Source organism: Dermacentor variabilis, chromosome 3 (genome assembly GCF_050947875.1).
Source record: "Dermacentor variabilis isolate Ectoservices chromosome 3, ASM5094787v1, whole genome shotgun sequence".
NCBI lineage: Eukaryota > Metazoa > Arthropoda > Arachnida > Ixodida > Ixodidae > Dermacentor > Dermacentor variabilis.
Window position 1 is genome coordinate 18446465 of NC_134570.1, and position 27842 is coordinate 18474306.

At 45.0% G+C, this 27842-nt stretch overlaps 1 protein-coding gene across 1 annotated transcript in view; it reads left to right on the forward strand.

Annotated features, from left to right (window-relative positions):
* The window catches only part of Upf1 (Upf1 RNA helicase), a 43249-nt gene that overhangs the window by 10072 nt on the left and 5335 nt on the right, over positions 1-27842 (forward strand). The window contains exons 4-10 of the mRNA XM_075684355.1: positions 11071-11243; positions 15015-15113; positions 16513-16621; positions 18210-18768; positions 21272-21415; positions 23219-23740; positions 26263-26979. Of these exons, the coding sequence (XP_075540470.1) occupies positions 11071-11243; positions 15015-15113; positions 16513-16621; positions 18210-18768; positions 21272-21415; positions 23219-23740; positions 26263-26979 (2323 nt within the window). The remainder of the gene's footprint in view (positions 1-11070; positions 11244-15014; positions 15114-16512; positions 16622-18209; positions 18769-21271; positions 21416-23218; positions 23741-26262; positions 26980-27842) is intronic.

Consider the following 27842-nt stretch of genomic DNA (forward strand, 5'->3'; position numbering starts at 1 on the left):
TCATTCCGCATTTGCTGCGGGATGACAAGCAGACGGCTGTCACTGTCAGTGCGGGACACCAAAACAAAAATGGCGGCCAGCGGAGCAAGCCGAACGCGATTATTTTTCTTTTTTAGTACATTACACGCATTGAAACAGTTTCTTCTGTATCAGTAATGGATAATATTGTTAATATTGGCAAGTTTGCAACAATAACGTAGCGATGTCCACTTCAAGGGGACAGAAACAGAGATGGGAGCACTTAGCTGCCAGTGACCTAGAAACACATGGCGGGCATACTGCGGAAAGTGCAGCATTTGTCTTCGTTGCTATCCTAATACAGCACGTTTCCGCTAAGGGTGGGCGAATATCTTACCTGCGTCACAAGCATCGGCGTATGAATAGGGCGCACTTCTAACGTATCAGTGTAAACGTGGCTACTATCATTGCTGTTCACAATTTGTTGTGTGCCCACGAGTGCAGACGAGAAGAATCGAAAGGCGCCCTTTATACTGTTCTTGACCTAAACCATTATGAAGCCTACAAATAATAAAGCCGATGCAAGTTTGGTTGTAGCTTTCTTTTTCATGGAAGTGCGGAAGGTGATGAAAGGAATGAAATGGGGCATCTGCTTAAGAATGCTGGGTGCGTGCAAATCATTTGGTATGTCTTCAAGAGTCGTCCGTGTAGCATTTGACAGATGGTAAGCGCGATCACCATTAGCTAGACTTGGCACATGACATATTGCTGCAACAAGTTCAGGGTGCGATCATTACACGGGAAAGGGAAAAAAAATAGAATTTGACAAAATTCAGGAGTGCGATCATTACGCGAGTGCTATCATTATGCACGTAAATATGGTAATCGTCGAGGAATATTTTTTTTTCTTTTGAGCAGACATTTCGCCTTCTTTCATGTATACAACGGTACACATAGCATGTTAACCACACACTTTTTTTTTTTCATTCAGAAGAGATCTAACTGAGACAAGGTGCAAAAATCTTGTTATTGAGTCGGAAAACACATTGGCATTTAAAAGCTTGTGGTATAGAGAACACAATTTTCTACACATTAACCCTTTTACTCCACATCTATGCCACCTCACACGGAATCAAAACAATTTGAGTCTAATTTGGCGCTGCCTTGTGGAAGGATTTTGATGGTTAATATAAAATTTTTAATGAAAATGAAAAATATTCGTGACTCGCTTTGCGACAGTCCTCATCTGAACATGCCCAGCTGGCTTATCTACTGCAGTGGCATCATCTTGCTTTTCCACTAGGCTGGTGCATCAATCATAAACACGGGGGGGGGGGGGAACATTTCTGATAGCAGATGTAATTACAGATCAATGCCAGAAATATTGTGCCCCTACCAATATTACAAAACTTGCTGTATGCACTCTCGTATACTTGCAACTGCAACACACCATAGTAGGAATACGCAGCCCTGAAAACTCAGGCTCAACTCATTTCATGGCAAAAAAGAGGCAAAAAAGACGCAATCTGAGTCACTCTTCTTTATTACTACAAAAAGAATGAGTTCAGAATTTAATATGTTAGAATGAGACACATTTCTGGGATGACCAAATATGAGTCTTAAAATAGGCTAAATTTTCTGACTTAATATAATGCAACACAAATTTGTAGTACTATATTTACTACTTCTGGGTGGGTATTCTACAAAATTTTTATTAAAATCTGCAATTGTTTTTTAAAACACTTGCAGATTTTTTCTTTTGCAGAGTCCTTCTTTTTACCCTTCTTCATGTTTTTAAAACGTCTCTAAAATGTTCGAAATTTTCACTACTTGTATAATTGTGGCATATTTGGGATTTTATAACAAAATAAATATGATGTAGCTGTATACTTTTCTTTTAGTTTGCAAGAAATCTTTTTAAGATTTCTCAAATATTTTTCAGGTTCATCGCTGTAGCAAAAATGGCCCAAAAAAAAAAAGCCTGATTTTAGGGTAGTCAGAGGCATTTGCTCAATAACCAAAGTTTGGTCATTTTTCAAAACATACTGTCGGTGACATAAATTTTAACTTCCCATGGGCCAATAGTACTAGCGGTGTAGATTTACCAAAAAAAATTTGGGGATGTTGAATGAATTAATTTTAAAGTTATAGGCCTTCGAATTTATAAAATCTGCATGTTGTTAAAATGCTCCTTTTTGCCTTTAATAAAATATGAATTTTTTCAAGGAGCCAGTGGTAAGTTTTGCAAGGCAAAGGTTGATTCCTTTATACAGAAGTAATTTCATACACTACTTAAAAATTTTGCTTAAAACTAGAAATAGTTGGAACTCCGCTTAGTCTATCCTTATCTGAATACATCAAGCTTTGATTATTTCGTTATTTTGGCGTGTTGTTTCCTTATGTGCTGCCTTTTTGGGGCAGCTAGCGTGAAGCGGCAGAGTCAGCCGTTCATCGAAGTTCAGCATTAATAATTCGAGCATGGCAAGAAAAGAAATCTGACATCACCGCAGCATCCTGGGCTGACATTAAGAAAGAAATGTTCCAAAACTTGTTTCGTTGTGCCAATTTCTGCATTCGTGGTGATGTCAGTGAGAAGGCTTTCAACGAGTGCAGTGATGTGTTTATGGATTAAAGATTGGGAACTATTTCCTGCTTCAGGCAGCTGACAGTAATACTGGTATCACATGACGCACTTCTCTTTTTTATTGTGATTGAGCCTGATTGGGATAGAATTTTTGGCAGCTCTTGGCTTGTTTGCCCAAGCGACAGGGAGAAGCTCGGTCCAGATAAGTCTCGATCACGCTTGAAAGTGGCCATGTGACACCAGTATGAGTCCATTTCGTCAAAGTGCTGTTACAATATGTGTGCACTCTTATGTTGTCCAATTGTTAAAAAGTAGGAATGTGCGAATATTCAAATATCCAATTTTGAATTGAACAGTGAACATTCAAATAATTCCATTCCCAAGTCGAATATCGAATAGTTGGTTTCGTGAATATATGATTTTTTGAATATCGGTATATTCAGTAAATGACCTCGCTGTGTTTGATGCCTCGACATGCGAGCTTTATCTATACAAGGTTCAACGAGGTCAACTGGACTGATCGAAACGATCAACGCTACGTGAACTGAGGGAACAAAAATAGCATGTTTGGAAAGCACAGAAGCGGTTGCTAAGATCGGGCTGATTAGCCACCGGAAGGCATGCTGGTTGCCTCAAATACACAATGCAGTGTTCACGCACCTATATTCATGCACTTCGGAGCTTTCTATCCACATGCGAGCTTACAGACCGGCTTGGCACGCCGGCTTGTAGTACAGTCAACGACCGATTTTTCGGACCCTCTAGGGAACGTAAAAACGTCCGAAAATTCAGGCAGTCCGAAAAAATGAATGCATGCAAAAAAAAAAAAAACACTTTTATTCTTTTTTTCTCGGATCTAGAGGTAAAGGGCGAAGTACCAGGCTTCCGAAGCCCTGCCAAAGCATCAATGAAGTGGCTATAAAAAGATGCGTTCAAAAACTGTATGCAGCCGGCTGCCGGTTTATTATGTATATGTGCATAGTCGGGCAGCTGGTGTTATTGCTGCAGTGGCTTGAAGAACTCGTTGATTGTTGTTTGGACGGCGTTCCGGTTGCATGCGATCATATTCACCTCGATCTGAGCAAGGGTCATGTCAGCACTGTACACAGATGAAAGAGCCAACAGTGCTCGCGTCAACTCGATGCTTGTAGGTGGCGCAGGCATTGGCTCCTCATTTTCAACATCAAAGTCTTCTGAATCCCCACAACCTGGAGGACTATTTCCTCATCAGTCAGTTCTGCGCCGGTACTAACCGACGGTTTGATGCCATCGGCAAGGACGATGAAGACAGAGTGGGGGCCATCGAAGGCAGGCGAAATCCTCAAGTTGCGGACAGTGGAGTTTGCTGACGAGCGTCGAAGCACCTAGGCCTAGCGTCGCAGAGCACACTTGGCACAACAGCACAACCACACACACCACGCTAGCCAAAACGTAGCCTGCGCAAACAAACGAGATGACGCCACTCCGGAAACTCCGCCGGAGGTGGAAGTGCGGCGATGAACATAGCCAGCGTGGCCAGACCTAATGTGACGGCTAGATTTGGCTAGTTGTGGTTCAAAGCGGTGATATGCTTCGGCTGCAAGTCGATTTCCTTCGCAAGGGCTCGGCGCGAAGAGCCAAAGGGCCTTCCGTCGCATCAGAATGTCAGGAAAATTGAACGGCGGGGGGTTCGAGCGTCCGAAACTTCAGATGTCCGTATACATTGATTCTATGGGCCTTGTGGCGGTGCCGCGAAGACGTCCGAAATATCAGGCATGCCCGAAAATTTGGGCGTCCGAAAATTCAGTCGTTGACTGTAGTTGCTGGCTGGTCGACCGCGAACCCGAACGCCACTTCAACGGCTGTCAGTCTAAAGGCCCACCCAAGTGGTGTGATTTTCTGGCAAAAAAGGAACAGCTGGCCGCCCGGAGACCGGTGGCCAAACCGTAGCTGTTCGCCGCCAATCATACTGGGCTTGATAATGTCGCCAGCGGCTAGCCGCCTGCCAGAAGCATCGTATGCAGGTGGGTAGCGCGGACCATTTGGCGCTCAATTGCATCCGACTTCCAATTGAATGGAGGACACCACCTTTTTTGTTGTTGTATGTGTGTGTAGCACGACTACAGGGGCAGCGCATCGGGCGGCATTCTCCGCGTAGCTCTGGTGTCGTTGCCAGTAGCAGCGGCGCTGCGATCGACCATTTCTGAAAAGCAGCAGACCAAATGCTCACATACACTGCAACGTACCTATATGCTTGACAAGCACAGGAGGTTTTGTTCAGATTTTTGGCTGAAGGACTGCGTTTATTTGGTCTGTATTCGCTGCTTATGATCAGACAATGAAATGGGTATTTTTTTTTTCGCACAAATGCTAAAGTTGTTTCTGAAATTACGGAAGCGCGTCACTCCTCGCCACTGGAACCTAGTCACACACTCGAGAACACTGACATTTTTTATTGCAATCGAGTCCCATCTGGATTAGCTTTTCAACACGATAGAGAATGATCACTGGTATGCGTTCAGCAACCAGGATCGAGTTTGTTTAGCTTGCAGAGGTTAAGGGCGCAAATCACAGTCTATACAAACTCGAATGAGCAGATTCGGATCGTACATAATCGCGATCGAGTGACCGCGCATGACAGGAGAATTATACGTAACTAGTCACCACTACATTGAAAGTAAGTGTAAATTAAGCTGTTAAGTTGCACGTTCATTCTCTCCTTGGCACACCTTTCAACAGCGCATTAGAGGTGGCACCTCAGAAGAAAACAGAAACTGCATTGATGAGTAACATTAACAGCTGGACTTGTTGCTCCTGATATGAAAAGAAATGCTCATGAATTGAAAAGCAGATGAGAAAATGTGCACGCATGGATTGAAGTCACATACGCCCACAGAAGCCATTTATTCTGAAAAGTCACTGAAATTCATCTGTAGAAATCATGTCGCGCACACCCAATAAACACGAATGAGCAGAAGGACAGGACTAACAGGATAAGGATGCCGGAAGCCAAGCGGGCAGCTTCAGTGAAACGGAAAAGCAGGTAATTGCGGTATTTATGATGACCGTGCTTTTGCGAGCAGTTTAATGGCCCAGTGGAAACACTTCGTCCATAGAACATCTGCTGAACGTCAGTCTCGGATGTTCTATTACGAATGTCCCAAGGATGTTGCACACGGACCTGTTCTGGATATTCTACCATGAATGTCCCAAGGTTAACCTGCATGGACCTTTTTTTGACATGCACATGAATATTTTTCCTCCAATTGAAGCTATGTCTCATGAGTTTCTTCATAACAGAAATATGTTTTCTTACATGTTATTATAATCCGAAGCTGTCACATCTGCAGCTCATGAGCTCGTGCTTACATCGTGCTACAAATTTTCTTATGCTATCTGCTTTGAAAACTTCAATTAGTTCAATAAGGCAGTTGTGCTTGGCGCAGTGCCTAGAAGAATGACGAGTATGCTGAACATCCATGGGTAATGTGTGCACACAATGTATCTGTTCTTGATGTATGGGTGCCCTGCCCATTGCATTTGTCACACAGCGTGTGCTGGGACTGTAATTTACATTATGGCAAGCAGTATGCAGAAGACCCTGGCATATGTCCGTAATATGTATGCAGCATGTCCACATAATGTCCCTCATGAACATGCAACGGATGTCCGCAGGACACGGAAAGTGTGGCTGCAAGTGGTCGTGTGAGGGGCATTCACAGGAGGCATTTGGCACACCCCTAGGATATTGATGTCCTGGCAGTGGATGTTGCTAAGACATCCATAGGACGCCATTCTTGTCACTGGAAATATGGTGCATCATTTCACAAGAGGTGCACAATTCCATGGTCTGTGTAATATGTAACTAAATGCCGGCATCACAGAGTATGGGGGTGGACACAAGAGCCGGTAGGGCACCAAAGAATAATATATGAAATATTTTTAATGGTGGCATTAATTGCTTGGTAATGGGTGCAAGAACAAATTGCCTGCATTACAAAAGTCCCGCTGCCTGCTTTTCTTCAGCAAGTCCTATTCCCTGTGACAACAAAAGTAAGTTTAAATTAAGTAGTTACATTGTATGATTGTTCTCTCCTTGGCACACCTTTTAACAGCGCATTACGTGATGCCCTGGAAAATATGAACTGCACAAAGGAATAATGTCGCACAAAATCAGCTGCTGGCCTCATTGCAGTTGACGCGAGCTGAAATGTTACGAATTTAAACACGGCAGACATTCAGAGAAAGGGGGCGAAACACCGCCTCCACGCAACAGGCACCGCATGCAAGAGAGAGTGATTGCAGTGCTGCCACTCTTTTCACCACCAGCAGTGTCAGGTGCCCCTATGCGTCGCTACCTCTGTGCTCTGCACTACCCCTTCTAGTTCACTGTAGCACAATGAAGGTACGCCGCCGTGTCACCAAGCCAGCACTGGCCGACGAAAGTTCTGTCATCAAAGCTAGCTCCATGTGGGTCGGCCTTGACTCGTACGCATGATCTCGTGACTGGTCACTGATGAGCCAACCGTAGGAGCATTAACGACAGGCTTTCTGCAACGTTTTGCGGCCCGTTATCTCATCGGCCAGTGAAAAATTTTTGTTAAAACCATACCGTTTAGTCAGTTAGGCCTAATCGGAACTGCGTCATCAGGTGTCGGTGACTAAAGGTACGGTGACTGAATTAATGCAGATCTATTCAGAGTGGTCGCACGACCCTGAGAAAGCTGACAAAATGCCTTGCCAACGAAAGTGAGTGCACGGGATGACTGTTGCATGTTCACAGCCGCCACCTTTGCGAAATACCATGTAGTGGCCCTTAGTTCAGTACACAGTTCATAGGCGCTCAACAGTCTCTTTTTGTAGCCACAGGCGACCTGTCACAGCACTGGCGTTGGATTTACATGGCGGGCTTGAAAATATCATGTGATATTGCGCCGACCTCCGGCTACAGACGCACTTACGCCGACCGCAGATGGATGTGGACAAATAAAGGGGTGGTTGGGGAAGAGGAAGACATTGCATGAACTTGGCGTGGGCCCTCCTGATTTGAGAACTCTTTAGTGTCGGCGCTGACCACAGTTGATGCGTGCGGCGCCAAGTGACGTGATGCGCCTTCCCCACTTTTGTCTGTTGCCCACAATGGCCTTGACGAGCTGACGATAACTCGCAAAAACTGCCTGCCATAAAAATGAAAAAACCCTCCTGTTTCCTGTAAGAAAACTGGAAAGCAGTACTTTCTAAGCAATAGAAGATTGCCATTATGCAGACCCTAAACCACGTTTTATAAGTTGAGAAATGCATTTGAAATTGAAATAGAGTAGTATTTCAAGAGTACTTTGTCGCAAAAAGTACTTCAGTGCATTCAGCCGAGGCACAGTTATTGACAATCAAACGTCCCTTACACAGTGCTTCCACTCCTTCAATTACTTACACTGCGAAGCCTATGGTGCAGAGGGGCATGCCCACAGTGCTCTGCCTACTGAGCGTCACCGTGGCGCACAGTTCGAATTTGATTTTAGGTGTCCATGTATGTGCCACTACTTCCAATTTTGGTACCTACAACGCACCAAAAGCGATTCAGGGAGCCGCAGTATGCTCAGTCAGCGAACTTGTCGTGGGGCCGCGGTATCTATGCTACGTAGCAGGCGACACCTACATGCTACTGTAGTGCTTATGCACAGTGTTTGCTTTGTGCATGACAGGGTTTGAGTACGCACTCGCACTCATATGCTCCAGTCTGGCTGTGTTACATGGTGCGGGCTGGCTTTGTCTCGCACCAGCTTGACCGACCGATAGCAGCAGCATCCAGTTTGTGCATGTTGAAGTGCAGTCAATAGCTCAATGTGAAGCTATGTGAGGCCTGCCACGGCCTCTAAGCAGGAGCGACCAAGAGTGGGCACGTGCTGGCAAGTTTGTGTGGTCCTAGGCTAGTTCAGTATTCAAAACTAGTCGAAATTAGTGAGGATCGATGGCTACGATGCCGATAAGCAGGGAGGCCAAAATTAAATTCCTACGCAACCTCCTGAGCATGAGCATATGATAGGCTGCATTTTCCGAAAGTACGTAATTGTTTACCAAAATTAGAAAGCAGATTTTTGCTTACTTGTGCCTGTTTATTAAACTGCGTCAATAAATATTGTCACGTGGTGGTGACGTTAAGAACACAGTAGCAATACTGTGAAAGGCAAAACTAGATTGCATTGGGCGAACCTGTGCCCACAAAACAAGCTACACTTATAGCACAACGAGAGCGGCGAACACAGTCGGCGATTGGCGAAAAATCTGATCAGCGGGTCAAGCGCGTCGGCTTTTATAGATCAGTCGTTGAATGTTCCAGATTAACTGATGGGACCCGCGTGTCTTCCACAAAGTTCTACACTATTCGCGTCGCGCATACATGCAATCAGATTACACAAGTTGCGGTGAAAGACAGTGTACGGAACCATCGCTAACATTCCAGAAACTTCATTTACATGCAGGCGCGTCCTGCGCTGCACGATAACATTTGTTAGGCGGCCAAACGTGGTCGCCCGATAAAGATAAGTACACGTGTCAATATGCAAAGTAACAGTAGGAAGGAGTGCACTGATCGAAACAAGCGCCTTTACTGATTGATATCAGCTATTGGCCAATAGCAGCTGCGTATGGGAATATGCTATAGAGCCAAACCTGGATATATTGAAGCCACGTATAACAGATTGTTGTGTAGAACAAACAGCTGTAAAATCCCTTTGAAAATTTTTGTACATGTATATCTTTATTTTATATATCAAATTACCTATACTATGTCGAACTTTTTTGTGATCCCTTTCAGATTTGATAAACAATTGAAACTCGGTTTAGTTAAGTGATGACCATGCTCGAATTATTTAGGTAAATCAGGAAGTTTGTAAAATCAAAAAAGGAATTTTTTGGTCCTTCGAAATCTAAAACTGTAACGTAGCAACATGGAATGGCTACTGCGGCATCATATTTGCCGTTAATCCAGCCATCTGTCGCATAAACCATGAAATAATGAAAGCAACCACCACTGCCCTTACTGAGGCAGTGCTGAGGTTGCTGTTCCGTGGATGGATATGGTGTGAAGCCTCATCAAAATAAAGCTAGGGATCATAGCTTTAGAGCGGACGTTCGAAGAAGAACCCGTCTGTGTCATACTGAAAAAGAAATCACCACTTTTCTTACTCATATATTTCAGGAAAAACTTCATTAATTGAGTTTGGCCAAGTTTGTTTTGTTAATTCGGGTTGGTGATAACATTGAATCCTATAGGTAGCTGCCGGGGAATGTAAATTTCTTCATTAGATCGGGAGCTTCATAAAATCGCGTTTCATTAGATCGAGTTTAGCTGTATTCGGGTTCGACTGTGTTACGAAACAAAGCGTCCAAACAAGAGTGGGGAGCAGACTTCTGTTGAAAAGAGAGTGTTTGAGGAAAAGGTGACTTCGTGCTCTGCTTGTGAGCTCCACACACCGTGCAGCTCTGCGAAATTTGGCTGAGATGTTCAAAGCAGTGTACGCTATCCGCAGACTGTGTTTTTTCACCAAGCCTGAGGGGTGGTGACATTTGACATGTCGAACATCACATTTTCTTTTTTTGCCTGAAGCAACACAGACAATGTGATTTATGTTTATTGTGTGGCTGACGCACAGTCGTAATGCCAACTTTCGCAGAATGGTGGCATGCTGCAGTAGTTTCCAGGAGTTGCACTTCTGGTTAATTAGAACACTTTGCTGTCTTGTGCAATATACAGTCGTGTCCAACTAATAGTAAAACAAATCACAAGCTCTTGAATAAAAAATGGCGGCGGTTCTTGCAGTTTCAAAATGACAGGTGATTGGAACGATGCGCTGTTTTGAAACAACTATGTGATGTCGCATTTCGTTCTTTAGATGGAGTATCTAACAGGCATTTGCAGCTAGGTGTGGGAAGGAATGCACCGGGTACAAAAATGAAACTGAAAATCTGGTTTTCGGACCCAAGTGCTGCCAAATGCTGTTAGTTTTTTAGCATTTTTAAGGGCGAGTCCATATATAACAAACTGCTAATATAATGACCACTTCTTGCCAAACTATAGAGTTTGTTATAAACGGGTTTGACTATAGTTCCTATTCCTGAGGGCCACCATTAATGCAGGTGACAATGATAGGGCTGGTACTTATCTGCTGCTGACAGTGGTCTGTCTAATTTTTCAGTTTCATAAGTTGCAAATATGCACTATATTTTGGTTTACACATTCATTATATTAAGGTGCTATGAATATAGATACAGAGAAAGCATAAAATTTTGGTCATTACTTTAAAATAATTAGTGTTTTAAAATTTGCAGTACTGAAATTTTTTACATTAGAACAATAGGTTTCTGACTGGGGATGTTTCAGATGTTCTTTAATCTGAAAAAGATTTAATCTGTGGTTTGTATAACGATAATGAAGGTTTGTCACATCAGTGATACATGGTCATAAGTGTTATCATATAGTCAATCAAGAAAATGGCTCCTGAATAGCAAGCTGCTCTGCAAGCCTTGTGCATTTGTTACACTGGCTACAGGTATGAGGATGGCTACCAATACCAGAACATCTTTGGCCCTTTGGTCAAAATGGAAGCAGACTATGACAAGAAGCTCAAGGAGTCGCAGACACAGGACAACATAGAGGTACGCTGGGACATTGGGCTCAACAAAAAGATGATTGCCTATTTCACAGTCGCCAAGTCTGATACAGGTGAGCAAAACCTATCTTTCGGGGGATTTGTTGTCTTGCACCTTGTCGCCAATGCAGTGAAGCTGCTCTGTTTGACTGTTTGTGTAAGTCATGCACTAGGAGCAACAAACTTGTTTGAGTGGGAGTTTGGATAGGACACTCCACATGAGTGCCTATCCATGAGTGGATAGGACACCCCCCACATGAGTGCTGTGTGCGCTGTAAAACTCTAAAAAAATGTTGAAGAACCCTTCCGAAAAGCGAACAAACGTGAGGGATAGCTGAAAGCTACGGGTGGGGCCGTAGAGCAAACATAGAATTGGAACTACGTTGTAGCTCCCCTGCTATCTCGTTGGTCTCGCTTTTTTTTTTTTCGGTGCCATATTTTGGTTTCAATTGTAAGTAGACCCTCCCACTTCAGATATTCAAATGTTAAAAAAAGAAATCGACTTACATACGTGTAAATAGGGTAGTTTTGGCTGCTTTTGGAACCCTAAAACGCCCTTCACGGAAACCCCTGGTTTTCAAGAAGACAAAACTGGTGGTGCAGACATCAGTTTGGCATCCCATGTTGAGAGCCACTCAGCGAAGGAGTATCATCCACACACCCTTGTAGAATGCACATCGAAATGGGGTGCCTTTCACGTTATTGAAGCGATGTGGCGCTCAGCTTTTGTTGATAATGAACAGTCACTGTCTGCATGAGCCATTCATATTTGCAGCGAGTAAAACTGAGACATGCAACTTGCTCATTTTTCCTCTAAGGTATGTACTGCCTTTCAGGTGCAACGTCTTCTTTGACAGCATCTGCCATAATAGTTAAATAATAATAATAAAAATTTTAATAAAGCATTGTTCAGCGTATGAAATACAGTTAAACCCGGTTATATTGAACTCTCAAAAAAGCTCCTATCAGTTTGATATAGGGCACAATTCGATATAAGCCTGCTAAAGAACTGGACGTCGTAGAAGCACATACCATTTATAAAAACATTTTATTGATGGAACTAGCTTAGTTTAATTCACATGAAATAGTCCTGTATCTTCTTCCACTTGGACAACTTTGCTGCGTGTGACAGCACGCACTTCTCCACAATGTCTTAAACAGTTGGAGCAGCCGAAGCCGCAACCTTCCACATTCATGCAGAAGCACCGGACTAGTGCAAGTGCACCAGTCACCTTGGAGGATGTGGGCAAAGGACAGTCGTTGCTTTCCTCATTGTGCTTGCTTTCACTCGTGTTTCGTACGATGTCAGCAATGTAGTCTTCGCTTTCGGGCTTTCCCGGGGCTGTGACACCACCATTCGCACTCACAAACTCGTCGACCGTTGACCTGTCAACGGCTTCGGGAAATTGTGACAGCTTGCTTTAAACCTTGGCGACACCGGCAATGGCTTTGTCGCACTCATAAGCATTTTCAGAGTCATCACTGGGTCGTTTGTCTGCTTTAGCCCTAATCTCCTCCTTATTCTTCAAGATCGTTCTGAGCGCATCTTGGAATAATGTATGCTGCGGCGACATCCGACTTCTTACCTTGCTAGACTCTATTTATGATTTCGAGCTTCACAGCGAAAAGAAAACTCAGCGTGCTTCGCACTAGCCATCACGGCAACACTGCGGGAGAAGGCCCGCGAGGCGCTAACACAGTGAACAAGGAGAGCAGCGAGGCAACTCAGACTTTGACTATGCTATGACCATCTTGCACGACGACGGCACAAGAGCCCCTGATTGGCTGTCTAAGCAAGTGCTGTGGGCGGGCCAGAATAATTTTTTGCAGGGGGGTGTCGCCGACTTGCCCGACGTGGCGTGGTCATGGTAGGGAGAGCAGGTGGATGGAGCCGCACCGCTGGGCTAAACCTCTTTTGGGATGTGTCGGCAAGTTTCCTTGCTGCCGCAAGGGAAAGCCAACTTCTGGGGGCACTTTTGCAGTGCTTGACGTTCGATATATCGGGAGTGGCTGCTATTTTTGTTCGATGCAACCATAATTTTTGCTATATATACTCATAGTAACTATACCATGTTCAGAAATTGTTCGATATACTGGATGATTCAATGTAAACAGGTGTGATATAGTTGGGTTCGACTGTATATGTTGCCGTTTTACACTGGCTTCACGGTGCCTTTGGCGAAACTGTGAATAAACATGAATAATTGAGCTTATCCAAAATATTCGTTGACGATGCAGACTGGAAAGCCAATGAACATTTTTATCCATTTATTGTTTTCAAAAATATCTTTGCAGCTTTTTCTTGGCAAGCGATGAGAAGTACTGGTAAACATGCTATGACCTGTATGTCAACTTCAGATTTATCCTGCGGAATTCTCCTATCTTAACTGAAGGTCACCAAGAATTAAAAATTACCCGAGGGCAATACACGAATGGCGTTCACTGTACCTTGATGGGTGTTGTTCATGGTGGCCACTGTGAATATTTCTCGTTCATTGTGCACTGATACATTTTTAATTAGCTAAATATATGGGCTTACATAATCGATGATATGTCAATAAAAAGTTGTGGACGATGTTGTGAAATCACCGATAACAGCATTTAAAACCTAGGATTCATGAAGACTTAACGAGAAAGAAAGCCTGGGAGATAAATAAAAAAAACAATCAAGCAAGAACTCGCTGTGGCCGTGACAACATATCTACGCACCAAAAATTGCATCATGCCTTACGCAGACCTTGTCAAATAGGAGCACTGGGAATGAGCGGCCGCGCTTTTGTTTTGCCACGTTAGCAGTTTTTATACATAGTAACAGTCTTGTAACATTTCACTTTCCAAACGGTTATAAGACCGTGGCCCAGGCTTGCACATTCATAATATACAGAATGCACTGATGACGTTTATATCTTATACCATTTATATTACTGGTATTATGTTGTCATGCGGATATAAAAGAGAAAATCGTAGGTTTCTTTTTTTTATTTCTGCCAGTCTAGGTAGCTGTATATTGTTATCGGTAATTTCTCTACGTATTCCACAACCTTTACATTGACACCTTATTGGATAAGTGAGGTAATAAGTGTTAGTTCATTAAAATTAAATAATATTTGCTTTTTCACAACAAAAAGAAAGAAAGAAATAATTCAACTAGAATTAACACAAACCTATCCACATAGGGCAAGTGCCTTGCAGGCTTCTGCAGAACTGATCTGCCGTAACCTAATAGTGTTCTGGAAAGCCAAATAAAAAACACCTTTTCTTCATACGCCAGCATTTCACTCATATTCACCTTTGCCAAGCTGCTCCAAAACGAACAATTCATGCTGCAAACCTGCTCCAAAGTGTCAAATTTGCTGCTCCCAGAGGTACAACAAAACTTCCTTGGCTGCTTCCATCCCTCTGTGCTGGATAGACAGGCATTCTGACAACTCTCATAGTCATTAGCGTCAGAATTTCCTCCAACAATTTTTGTAGGAAACGCTATGCACCTGTGCCTAGTAGCACAGTCATTAAAATGACAGTACATGGGGACAATCAAACGACCATACACACAGGTGTCTGTTAATGGCTTTGGAACACCAATGCCCTTAATGCTACTTTTGCTGCTCCCAACACCTGCAAGTTGAATATGACAAATCAGTTATGTGAAAGCCCACTAGGTGGAGGAAGATTCATGAAAAGGAAAGTTGCCATACACCCGACAGTAGCTCAAAGCTACAAAGGAAACGCACATTTTTTAATTTATTTATTTATTTATTTTTTGAAAAAAAGAAGCCCATACGGTTTCTTCGAAAAACTTTTGTGTAATAAATGCTCTCATTATTGTGCTCTAATCTTCTGTGCAGATATGCGACTGATGCATGGTGATGAGCTACGACTGCGCTACCTTGGAGAACTGCACAAGCCATGGTCTGGTGTGGGCCATGTCATCAAAATCCCTGACAGTATCCTTTAAAACTGCAAATAGTTTTGGCCTTTTGACAGCTTTGTGTTAGTGTACAGGGGCGCCGGGGTATTTTTTTCTTTCTGGTCAGTTGCTGCGGTAGCTCAATGACAATGGTGAGGTGCTACTTAGCAAGAGGTTGCGGGTTCAATGGACGATTTTAGAAAAGCCTACGGCACTTAAGAAGGCAAGGGCGGTATGGGAACCTTGAAGGCCAGTCTCTGTTTCGGATGCCATGTGCTGACTGGCACATACTGTGGCTGCCGCAGGGTGCTGACTAGCCCACTCGCCATAGTGTCCCATTAGTATGCCAAGCCCACCATCGAAAAACTTGTAAAAATGCGTGCTCTGATTGGTCTTTGTGAGTGGATGTGGCGACGCATGCTAGATTGAACTCACGCTGCTTGCTCTTTTAACGTGCAGAAAATGTCTCGCACTGTTTGCACGTGCTTGCCTTATACACAGTAATATGTGAGATCGCAGCTGAGGCTTTTTCTCGCGGGCTCTTCGGCTACACTAGCTAATGCAACCTGCATTCTGCGAGAAATGCATGAGAAGTTATCTGCCCGCAAAACATGTGAAAGGCTGGCAAAATGTTATTGGATGGCTGCTGAAATGAATTAGGGTTGCGCAGCATTTTGTGAAACAATGTGGTCTTGCGTGCTCTCAAACATATAAATCGTACTCGCAGGAATCTCGTACATGTTTCCAGTATACACCAAGGCATACTTATCAGCATGGCATTTTGGGGCCACTTGGGTCGCACTTATCTTTGTTTTGCCATGTAACCTGTTGTGCTATACAGTCGATACTCTTTAAACGGAACCTCAAAGGACCATGGAAATTGGTTCCGTTTATCAGGAATTCCATTTACTGAGAGACAAAGCTGAATTTACAGTTGCATGAATGCAAAACCAGCCAACCATGAGGATGGTGTTCCGTTTAAGAGGCAGTTTCCTTTAAGCAATTTCCGTTTACCGACATTACACTGTGGTTAGCTAAAATGGTAGAAGACAGGGTTGAGGCACATCTTACGTTGGTGGCTGCAAGTGAAGCAGCCACCAACGCCTTCCCTCAAGATTGCCATAATGTCTTACTGGAAGTCGCTTGAAGGCGCACGCCATTTCCTAAAATGCTCCATTCCGGCTGCTGTGGAAGTATTCCGACGAGGCAGGAATGCAAAAAACATTTGTGTACTGTATTTTGTGTGCACAATAAAGAACCCAGGTGGTCAAAAGTAACATGGAGCAAGTAATTGGGGAATTAAACCTCAATTTTCATTCACTTCTTTTAAAATTTTTGTTGTTTTGGCATGCTCATGTTTTTAAATTCTAGGATAGACTTTGCTATTGGTGTTTTCTGTCTGCCTTGGGGCTTTTTTTCTTGACTACTTTACACAGACTACAGTGAGGAAGTAGGCATTGAAATGAAGACAAACTTGGGCGTCCCATCTGAGTGCACCTCCAACTTTGTGGTTGACTTTGTGTGGAAGTCCACCTCCTTTGACAGGTGTGTGTTGCTTTTAATGATTCTTAATTTCAATTGGGATCACACACTGCAATGTCAGGCACATGTCTGAATGTCATGTTCATCCCAACTTTTATAAAAAGCCGTTTAACTGCACAAATTTGGAGAGCTTCTGTGTAAGGAAATGCAGGGTGCTGCGTCCAGTCAGTTTAAAGCTAGGCTGATAAAGCAGGAAGCTAGCCCTAATAATCATAGTACAGTGAAACCTCGTTAAACCGTAGTTGGCCGGAGCTCGGGAAAGGTACGTACTAAACGGTAGTACTGTTTAACCGAATAGCATGAGATCGCCCACTTACCTGTCGAAAACGGAACTCAGAGAAAGTGCGATGAAAGGGGGAAAAAACATGCAGTATTTATTCACTTCGCGCGACAAAAGCGTTATTTTCGTTTGATGCCGCGGCGGCCTAGCACGCCGACGACAGCGGCCTCAAACTTACTGAAGCTGCGTGCCAGCTTTTCAGCCAGCCCCCTCTTCTCGGCAAACACTCGCATGGCAGATTCCTCGTTGGCGTTACGTATTCACCGTGCACGTGCGCATAGTGCTGCAGAAGTCCCGGGGGCGCCTTTTTCATTACGGGTGCCGGAGTTTGGAATAATTTTCATTTGGAATAGAGTTAGGTTATCGCGCCCCTATTGTCGTCGCGACGATTGCATTCACGAGGCTGACGCAACGCGCAGCTTATGCCACTGTCGGGCCTGAATCGCCCGTGCTATCGCTTTCCGTGTCGTCCTTGTCACTGTCGCTAGTCGACACTTCGGCAACAACAGAGGCAACGATGGCGATAAGTCGAACCTCGTAGCCGACATATCTTCGCGATCGCAGCAAAGCTGCCGAGCAGCTTCTTCGCATTCCAAATGCCACACACTGTAGTCAACAGCAGATCCCTGTTGCGTGTCAGCGCCGACTTCTTCGTGTCACGTTCGATAGCACGGACGATGTCTAATTTTTCTTCTATGCTGAGCACCCGGCGTCTTTTTTATCCAAGCTTCGGAACGACGCGAGTCCTCGCTTGCACGACGCCATAACACTCTCTGGCACCGCGTCGAAATGATGTTGATGTTGATGTGGCTTCACGCGCAAACGCACAGGGCGCTTGGAGGCCGTTGTTCCGATCTCTGAGGCGTGTTGTTCTGCCGGGCCGCCCGATGGAGACGGCACAGCGCCGTGTTTGCTCGACGAAAAGTTAAAACGCTACGTTTTAACCGATGCGTACGCAGTAAGCTGGTATGGTTTATGCGGATACGAAACACATTATGTTCAATGGCCGGTGAGTCGGGGATTTGACTTTACTACTTTTAAAACAAAACTACTGTTTAAGCGGGTACGGTATAACGAGGTTTTACTGTATATATAGTAAGCTGACTGCAAAAAGATGCCTTGTGTGTGCACTACTGTCTTTTCCAAGTATAGATGTTATAAAAAGAGGCCTTGTTGGCACTGGACATTGTTGCTGAGAATGGGAGGAAGGTGCATTATTTGCCTGCCAAACAGATTCAGACCCTGTGAGAAATAATGAGAGCTGCCCGTCTTGTCTGTGTTGTGATTTTTGCTTGTTGGTCACCATTGTAGGATGCAGGCCGCACTCCGCAAGTTTGCCGTCGACGAGTGCTCGGTATCGGCATACATCTACCATCGGCTGCTAGGCCATGAGGTGGAAGAAGTGGTGATGCGCTGCCCATTGCCCAAGCACTTTTCAGCACCCCAGCTGCCTGAGCTGAACCGCTCACAGGTGTATGCAGTGAAGCACGCACTGCAGCGGCCACTGTCACTCATCCAGGGACCACCTGGCACAGGCAAGACGGTGACATCGGCAACAGTTGTGTACCACCTGGCCAAACAGAGCACAGGGCCTGTCCTAGTGTGTGCACCCAGCAACATTGCTGTGGACCAGCTGACGGAGAAAGTACACCAAACGGGTCTGCGGGTGGTACGATTGTGTGCCAAGAGTAGAGAGGCCCTGAACTCGCCCGTATCCTTCTTGGCGCTGCACAACCAGATCCGCAGCATGGACGGCCACTCCGAGCTGCACAAGCTGCAGCAGCTGAAGGACGAGACGGGCGAGCTGTCGTCAGCTGACGAGAAGCGCTACCGCATGCTCAAAAAAGCCTGCGAGCGTGAGCTCTTAGAGGTGGGTGCACGTGTCACCGTGCTCGAGTATGTAGCGGCCCGTGCTTTGTCGTGGTGTCACCTGAAGCTGGCTTGTGGATTTTGCTAAAGCATGCCTCAGCTGGTGGTCAGGTGTGGCCTCATATTAGGGAGACTAGGTGTACGCGAAGCTGTAATGTCTTAATTATAAATGTTTTGTAGTTAATATTGTCTCCCTTCTGCATGTATTGACAGCCCACTCTTATGGCTGATAAGTAAGAGTAAGTTTTGCTGATATTGGCAGTCCTTCCAGTTTTATCATCACAAAAAAATGCTAGTTACAAGAAAGTTGTGGAGGAAGTGTTTGTTGAAGCATTATCCCAACATTTCAAAATGTGCCACTGAAACATCAAAGTGCTCGGATTTGGCCTCTGCTGTGCTAATCTAGGCAAACTTAGTTGCATATAAAAAAAGGAAGCAATAAATTGTAATTACTGCTTAAAGCAGACTTCCTAGCTGTTTCCTGAATGCTTGGCCAAATTTTTTTTTAATTAAGCATCACATTTACAACTATGTAGCCTCCAATTACAGTGTGCTTATCATCGTGTGGTAAATCAAACTGTTAAATCCTGTGAATTTCACATAATTGTTATATTACGTTGAAATACATGTATGCGGATTTTTTAATCCAACGTTTGCGTGGACAAAGGTGCGGTTTAATGCAAACTGTAAGTGAATACGCAAGGTTTATGCTGTATCCCATTTTGGTGCATGGTTGTTCAATTTTAACCTTGGTGCTTGATCCTTTATAAAAAAATTGTTGGTTGCTTGCCATTTATGCTATCTATTAGCAGGCCTCTTAAACATGTGGTACTTAGAGCCACTGGAATTTAACTTTCTCTTTTAAATTCAACAAGGTTCATTCAACCTAGTTCAACAATTGCGTTACAAGAACTTTACTGCATTTCTCAAGTGCTATTTGTGTTTGGAATGTTGTAAGCCCTGAGCTAAACCTTCCAAGTGTATCCATGCCTAGCGAAGCCCTGGAGGACTTTTCTAAGTAATCATAGCATGACATCACTATTGAATTACGTTGCCTGGCAAATCTCCTGCTGCAAAAAATGTTTCGAATCCTTCAAACACAAGTAAACTTAGACATAGTTATCAGATCTATCAGCGACTTTCCGTTTCCTTTCCGATAGTGCGCTGGAAGCTACACAGGGGAAGTGGCAAGGGGGCGCAAGGGGACAGTGCCGGCTGCAGTATCTCCTCTGCGCTTTTCATCACGAGGCTGCACGCAGCAGATGCACCTATGCGAGACTGCGAAACCAGCACTAAAAAGATTATCTGGTTTTTCTCTTTTCTGTCTTTTTGAGATTGCAGACATATATATTTTCCATTTAACTCAGATTAGCAATAATTGATTACTGAGAATGTTCTCACACTTAAGAAATCAGCCAGTAGCTGTTGTGGGTCCAGCTGCTTGCTATGACACTTCATGATTACACTGCGGAAGCGAGAGCTAGTGCTATTTCATTGCCTCTTGACACAAGATGGCAAATTATTGCATGCAGTGTAATAATATTTGACTCACATGTTCACAGTAGCCAATTAACAAATCATTGCTATTCTCTTACTGTGGTCAAAAAGTTTTTTAGGGAACACCTGCCTTGTAATAAAGCCACTGTATGACTGGTGCAGCTCTTTTTTTATTGAGAGAAAAAAAAACAAATGGCTGCTACATTGTATTATGTGCATAAAAAATAATTATCATACAATTCTATAATGAAGCTGTAATTGGTAGCTTACTTGTACTAATAGGGCATTTTCTACAAAGGGTCCTTCACCAGGCTTGGGCGCAGTGAGCAAGCTTGGTGCATAGCTCATGCGCTGGCAATTGTGTGCAAGGTATTGCATATGCTGTAAAAGCAGCTAAAATTCGAACAGCAGCCCAAATGCTTTTACTTTTGAGTGGGCCTTGCTTGCTAGCAGAGCAAACGTGCCATACCAAAGGTGTGTCCACATATGTCTGCAATGTCATCGATCATGGCATGTTACTTTGATAAGTCATTCTATGCAGAACATGTTAAATCTACATCACAAAGGCGCCACGCAGCATTAAAGGAGGAGAAGAAAGGAGGTGGGGTTCACGTGATGCGTACATGACGTGGCCCTTCATCTACAGTATGGTAGAGGGCAGAGAATGACTGTCGCCTGTGGACATTAATTAGGGCAAGAGAGTGTCTGTGTTGGGAGCTTGCCTTCTGTCTGCATATTTTCAGGACATTTCAATTTCTCCCAGGTCCTCTATTAATGAAACAATTTGAGATTATTGTGGTATAATTCTCCCTGGATGGTGGTTTACAATTTCCGGTATATATAACCAAGATATCTGATGCGGCCTGGTGAGGTAACTGTGGACCATGCTATGCATTCTTATATCAGCGCAGGATTACTACTAAAAAAATCAAAAAAGTATTTGCGTACAGAGTAGGGAAGTGCTACCAGTGTTTTAATTATTAAGCCTGAGAATGGTGGCCTTGCAGGCTGCCGATGTCATCTGCTGCACGTGTGTTGGGGCAGGAGACCCTCGGCTAGCGCGCTTCAAGTTCCACTCTATCCTCATCGACGAGAGCATGCAGGCCACTGAGCCAGAGTGCATGGTGCCCGTTGTACTTGGGGCCAAACAGGTGAGAATGCGTTTCACAGTGCCATGTAATGAAAATACTTGTCTTTGCTGGGCAGAATGTATTAGAGGACATTAAAGAAGAAATTGCCTGCCTACATTAGTATAGTGAAATCTCATTAAGTTACAGTTGGCCGGAACTCGGCAAAATTATGTATTGAACGATAGCACTGCATAACCGAAATAGCATGAGATTGCCCACTTACCTGTCAAAAACGGAACTCTGATTGCGATGAAAAGGCAAGAAATGTGCAGTATTTATTCATTTCGCGTGACAAAGCCTGTTATAGCCGAATCTCTTTACTTTAAACATGCTTAATTCGAACATGCTTAATTCGTCAGTTTATTCAAACTGACGACGTGGTCCCCTCAAAATTATGTGTATTCCAATGGGCAAAGATGCCCGGTGATTGCCGGGCAAGCATTTGCGACGGTTAATTCGAACATACTGCATTGTGACAATGCTCTCAGCAGCACACAATTCACGTGGTGGTGCCTCCAACCAGCATTCCTCTTACCCTGCCATAGAAGAAGAGCTTAGGAGAAACTCCTCAACGTTGTGCGAGAAGAAAAAAAATATGTGGCGGAAATTTGTGTGCATGTGTGTGTAGGCGCGCATCACCGATTACTTCTGTTAGTGACAGGTTAGAGACTTCTAAGTGTTTCGGCACCGCCATGTACACCATAGATTCATTGAAATTTCTGACACGAGAAACCTTCGCCGTCCGATTTTCCGGACTTTTTGCCATGACCGCAGTTCCGAAGCGGAATTAATCGAAGCCTCCACCACTGCCATTTTGATTACTACGCTGCCTCGAGCTGGCGCTCTTGCACACAGATCCGCTGGCAGCCATAACCACCACCTTTGGCAACGCTAGGCCTAGCTACTTCGACGTTCGCTACCAAGCTTTTGCTGTCCAGTGCTGTGTTTTATTGTGATAGCAATTATGTGGACACTCCAGGCGCATTTCTGCCGTCGCCATCACCGTGAGGTTCTGTATAAGTGAAAGCGTGCGAGGCGAGCTGGCGAACGGCGGTTCAATCTCACATGCGCGAGTGAGGAACGCAGCCCGGATGCCCTCTCCTGGTGCCCTCTCCTGTGTTGTGCGCACTGGCACGTCCATTGGTGGTTATATTCTTTGCTGATGCCACACTTCTGGTACTTATCCATATAGACAATAAGGCATTGCCGGATTCGCGTATAAGTGTAAATCATTGGTTGTCCGGCCTCTCTGCTAACCAAAAAGTCAGGCAATCTTTTGCGACACAGTGTGCTGTTGTCTAGACTATCAGTTGAAACGACGGGCTTAACCTTTATGCTTAACCTTTAACCTTTAACCTTATGCTTAACCTTTAACAGATAGTCACATGACATGCCACTACGGGGTCAGCTAATATATTTAGGCTCTATGGAAACTGAGTTGGGGATTCGTCACATCTGCATTTTAAGTAGGTACATTTAACAAGGTTTTACTGTATGTCTGTTCATGCAAAGTTAGCTGTTAGTGCATTGTCATGATGGGAAGATCTGAACATTGAGGATGACACAAAGGGTGAGTGTTCAATTGCTAGTTTTCTGTTAAACGCGTAGTACGAAAAAGCTGTAATCTTAATTCTTTTCTTCATACTTCAAGTAGCTGTGTTTAATTGCTGTTCACTGGGAGAGTTGGATACAAAAAGTTTAACGACTATAAACATCACAACCTTTCCTTGGATTCGTTCCGGTTTGTTAACATTTTAGTGTAAGGGTTCCAAACGATACATGTTCACACTATTTTAGGGCTGATTAGTGACTCCCTTAATGCAGCTGATCCTGGTAGGTGACCACTGCCAGCTGGGCCCCGTGGTGATGTGCAAGAAGGCAGCACGGGCTGGGCTGTCGCAGTCGCTCTTTGAGCGGCTTGTGGTGCTCGGCATTCGGCCCTTGCGCCTGGAGGTGCAGTACCGCATGCACCCTCAGCTGGCCCAATTTCCATCGAACTTCTTCTACGAGGGCTCCCTGCAGAACGGCGTGTTTGCCGACGAGCGCCGCATGCGTGGTCTGGATTTCCCGTGGCCACAGCCAGAGCGGCCAATGCTCTTCTATGCCTGTCAGGGCCAGGAGGAGATGGCGGGCAGTGGCACCTCGTACCTGAACCGCACCGAGGCTGCACTCGTGGAGAAGATCTGCACACGCTTCCTGCGCAGCGGTGTCAAGCCCCAACAGGTCGGCGTCATCACGCCTTACGAAGGTCAACGTGCCTACCTGGTGCAGCACATGCAGTTTCAGGGGGCTCTGCATGCCAAGCTGTACCAGGAAATTGAGGTGGCCAGCGTGGATGCCTTCCAGGTTGGTGGCCACATGAGTGGAGCAACACGGGCAGATCCTTGCCAATTCTCTGACTTGCATTGTTGTACATGCATGTGGTTTGATAAAATAAGAACTATGAACTAGTACGTGAAGGGGAGACGCTCTTCGAAAAAAAAAAAAAATTTTATTGTTATTTGTACTAGTGGTTTCAAAATTCGTCTACACCAAATTTGTCACTTATGCTAACTATAGATCTATAATATATAGAGTAATAGAGTATAGTGTAGTAGTAGATATATAGTAAATTTTCTACTCCACTCGTACCCTACCTGGTGTAACAGTCGGGCATTATAATACTTAGCTTTCATAATGTAATCAATTTCAATAGGTTTTACTTCATTTGTTAGAAACGGGATAACAGAAAATTGTTCTTTGGTGCTTGTCTCAAGTGGGTCAGCCATCTTTACACTAAGATTATTACTATGGTTGTTCAACTGTACTCATCTGCCACCTACTGAAACTTTACAGCAAAACAGTTTTCTTTTACAAGCTTCATGAAAGTGAAAGATTGGCATACATTTTAAAGGAGCACAAAGCTGCAAAGGAAGTCCATAGGGGTATCTCTAAAAGAAAGCTTCACAGACCTCAGACTGCAATCTGCTTCCTTCCTGGTTAGCTGAGATTGTAGAGCGACTGTCCTGTTGAGGCGTTCGTCTCAGGGTTTATTTCCGTACAAGAAAAAAACATATCTTTGACTGCAAAGCTGCCTTTTTGAGAAACCTGTATGTGTTTCCTCTTCCTACTGCTAGGTTGATGTCAATCTTTTCCTTACTAGAACTGTTTACACTACTAGCACTAATGTCACCAACTTACAGGTCAGTCACAATGAATTTCAATATTTTATTATATATTTACGGCTTTCATTTATTTCATTGAATCACACACTTTGTTCTTATACAGTCTGTACCGTATTTACACGATTGTAAGTCGACTCGAATGTAAGTTGACCCCCCTATATCGCTTGACTGGAAAAAAAAAGAAAAAAAAAACCCGAGGGCACATTCGATAACGAAAATTTATTAGTAGCTGACATGGTCACTGGACTACTCGTCTTCACTTGTGCTGCCATCGTCATCATTGCTGCGGCCCCACAGCGCGTCGTGGTCCAGCGAAATTTCAAATTTGGCAAACGACCGCACCAGGACATCTTGCAGAACAGCAGCCCACGCCAAATGCACCCAACCACACGCAGCCGTCAGGGAGGCTCTTTTGACAGGTCCGGTTGGCGTAATTTCGCAGTCTTCTGCCACCAGCCACTCGTACTCACGGCGGAGCAGAACCTTAAAATTAAGGCGAAGGTCCGGGCTTGTTTCATGACCACATCGCACTTCAATGGCAGGGACCGATCACGCATTTCAGCAACGTACGCCGCAAGCTTAGCCTACAGCTCCGGAAAGCATCCAGACTTCGGCACGTGGGAAATTTCTCACTTGCCGCCACAGGGTGAAAATTTCGCTTCGCTGCAGTCGCCACTCTCGCACCACCCGTTTAGAAACATCGAAATTGCGGCCCGCTGCGCAGTGATTTGTTTCTTCGGCGTAAAGGATGGCAGCCCTCTTGAATGCTGCTGTGAAAGAGTGCCGAAAGATTAGTGGGCCTGCAGCACTCGTGACGACTGGGGAAGCGTGGAAGTAGCACGTAGCCGAAGTGGAGCGCGTCAAGAAGTTAGTCAAACCAATACCAATGCCTTTAAACAGAGAAAGAGAAACCCGCGAGCGGTGTCTGCTCTTCCACGAACTACCGATACTCCCCGCAAGCACCGCCGTTCTGAGGGTGCCACCGCAAATGGGAACAGCGGCACTTTTATCAACTATTGACACGCCCCCATGAGTGTTGCATGCACTGTAAGACTCTCAAAAATGTTGAAAAACCCTTCCGAAAAGCGAAAAAACACGCGGGATAGCTAAAAGATACAGGTAGGGCCATAGAGCAAACATAAAATTGTAACTACGTTGTAGCTCTCGTTGGTATGGCTTTTTTTGGCGGGGCCATGTTTTGGTTTCGATTGTAAGTCGACCCCCCAACTTCAGACTTTCAAATTTTAAAAAAGGGGTCGACTTACAGTCGTGTAAATACGGTACTCGTTATTAGCATCACAAAGGGCTGCCTTTGCGTCACCGCATGCGCCTTGAGTTTCTTATCTCAGCTGCTCCTGTTTCATGTGTTCATTGGCAAGGCAAAAAGCAGTTCATCTTCTGCTTCTATTTTAGAAGTGCATTGTGCCACTGTAGTGCTGACTCTTTATAAAAACAGTTGGGCCGTTGAACACTGCTTCTGCATTTTCTTTATGGCTTCGAGCTGCAGCGTCTATATTCTTTTTCTTGAGTTCCTTGAGTCTTTCGGGACTCTAACAAAGCAGCTTTTGCAACATGGACTTGCCTTTTGGATCTAACTATGCTTTCAAGCTTGCTTTGGTTATCAGTGTTGGACATTTGTAGGAAGTTCAGGTTTAAGCTTTCCAGCTGCCTTCCAGTATACTCATTTTATCCTGGCACCTGCAGGGCCGAGAGAAGGACCTGATCGTGATGTCCTGTGTGCGGTCCAATGAGCACCAGGGCATTGGATTTCTCAACGACCCCCGTCGTTTGAATGTGGCACTGACACGTGCTCGCTATGGGCTTATTATTGTGGGGAATCCCAAGGTGCTGTCAAAGCAGCCTCTGTGGAACCACTTGCTGAGCTTTTACAAGGAGAATAGAGTGCTGGTCGAGGGTCCCCTAAATAACCTCAAGGAAAGTCTAATCCAGTTCAGTAAGCCACGCAAGCTGGTCAACACGGTGAACCCAGGTGGCCACTTCATGAGCACCACTGTGTTTGATGCTCGAGAGGCCATGGTGCCTGGTAGTGTGTATGACCGCTCATCTCAGCTGAATGGTGGGCCAGACTGGCGGAACACTGGCCGTGGAGCCTGGGCACCCCTCAAGGAGAACTTCCCTGAGACAGCTTTTGGCCGGCACCACGACCCACTGGCATACATCGGCCCTGCAGAGCGGGCTGCAGCCAATCCTGGCCTTCCTGTGCCTGTGGGGCTGTTCATGAACATGGCACATGTTCCACCGCGCTTCTACAATCAGCACCAGCAAGCACTGCAGGCACGGCGAGGGGCTGCTGGCCCAGCAAAGGGCCCCCCACCCCGCCGCACAGCCCGCCAGCAGCAACAGCCTCCACCAGGACGGCGCGCCCCACCAGGCTCGCAGTTCAACAGTCAAGCTAGCCAGGTACGGGTGCTTCCTTGTTGCAATACCCCCTTCTCCATCCTTCTGGTGTTGTGTCCACGGGATCCTAAAGTGAATACCGTATTTACTCGCGTAATGAACCCACCTTTTTTCCAGATAAGTTGACATAAATTTGGGGGGAGGGTTCATTACGCGGGGAAAAAAAATTTAGATATTTTTTAGGTCGAAATTTCATGTCACAATGAAGATAGGAAAATCGCAATCCCAACCTTACCTTTATAGTAAAAACACGTACGCGATGAATGTGAATTAAAAATTCATTTTTATTTTCATGCTGCTGGCTGCTTATGGTCTGTCTCACTCGGGCTCGCTATCTGAATCCACGCTTCCACTCATATCGCTTGCGACTTCGTCGGCGTCGTCGTCTTCCCACAGCGCGTCGTCTTCACTGCCGTCGAGGCTGTTGGAGATGCCAGTCTTTTTGAAGCTGCGGACGACCATCTCGCTGGGAATCACACTCCATGCTTCTAGAATCCATCGACAGAGCATGTCGATGGTGGGCCTTCTAATCTTACCTGCGGGAGTCAGGTCGTGGTTTCTTGCGGCCATCCACTCTGTATAGAGCCGGCGCACGTTGTCCTTAAAGGGCTTATTAATGGAAACATCAAGGGGCTGCAGCACTGATGTCAAGCCACCTGGGATGATAGCGAGGTCCGTGCGTAACTCGCTCATTCGGCAGCGGACATTTTTTTCCAGATGGCCGCGGAAGCTGTCCATAACAAGCAGCGATGGCAGGAGAAGAGCCCCGGGCCGCCGTCCCCAGACTGTTTTCAGCCAGTCGGACACCAGCTCGGCCGACATCCACCCTTTCTCCTGGGCGCGAATGTGGATACCGGCAGGAAGAG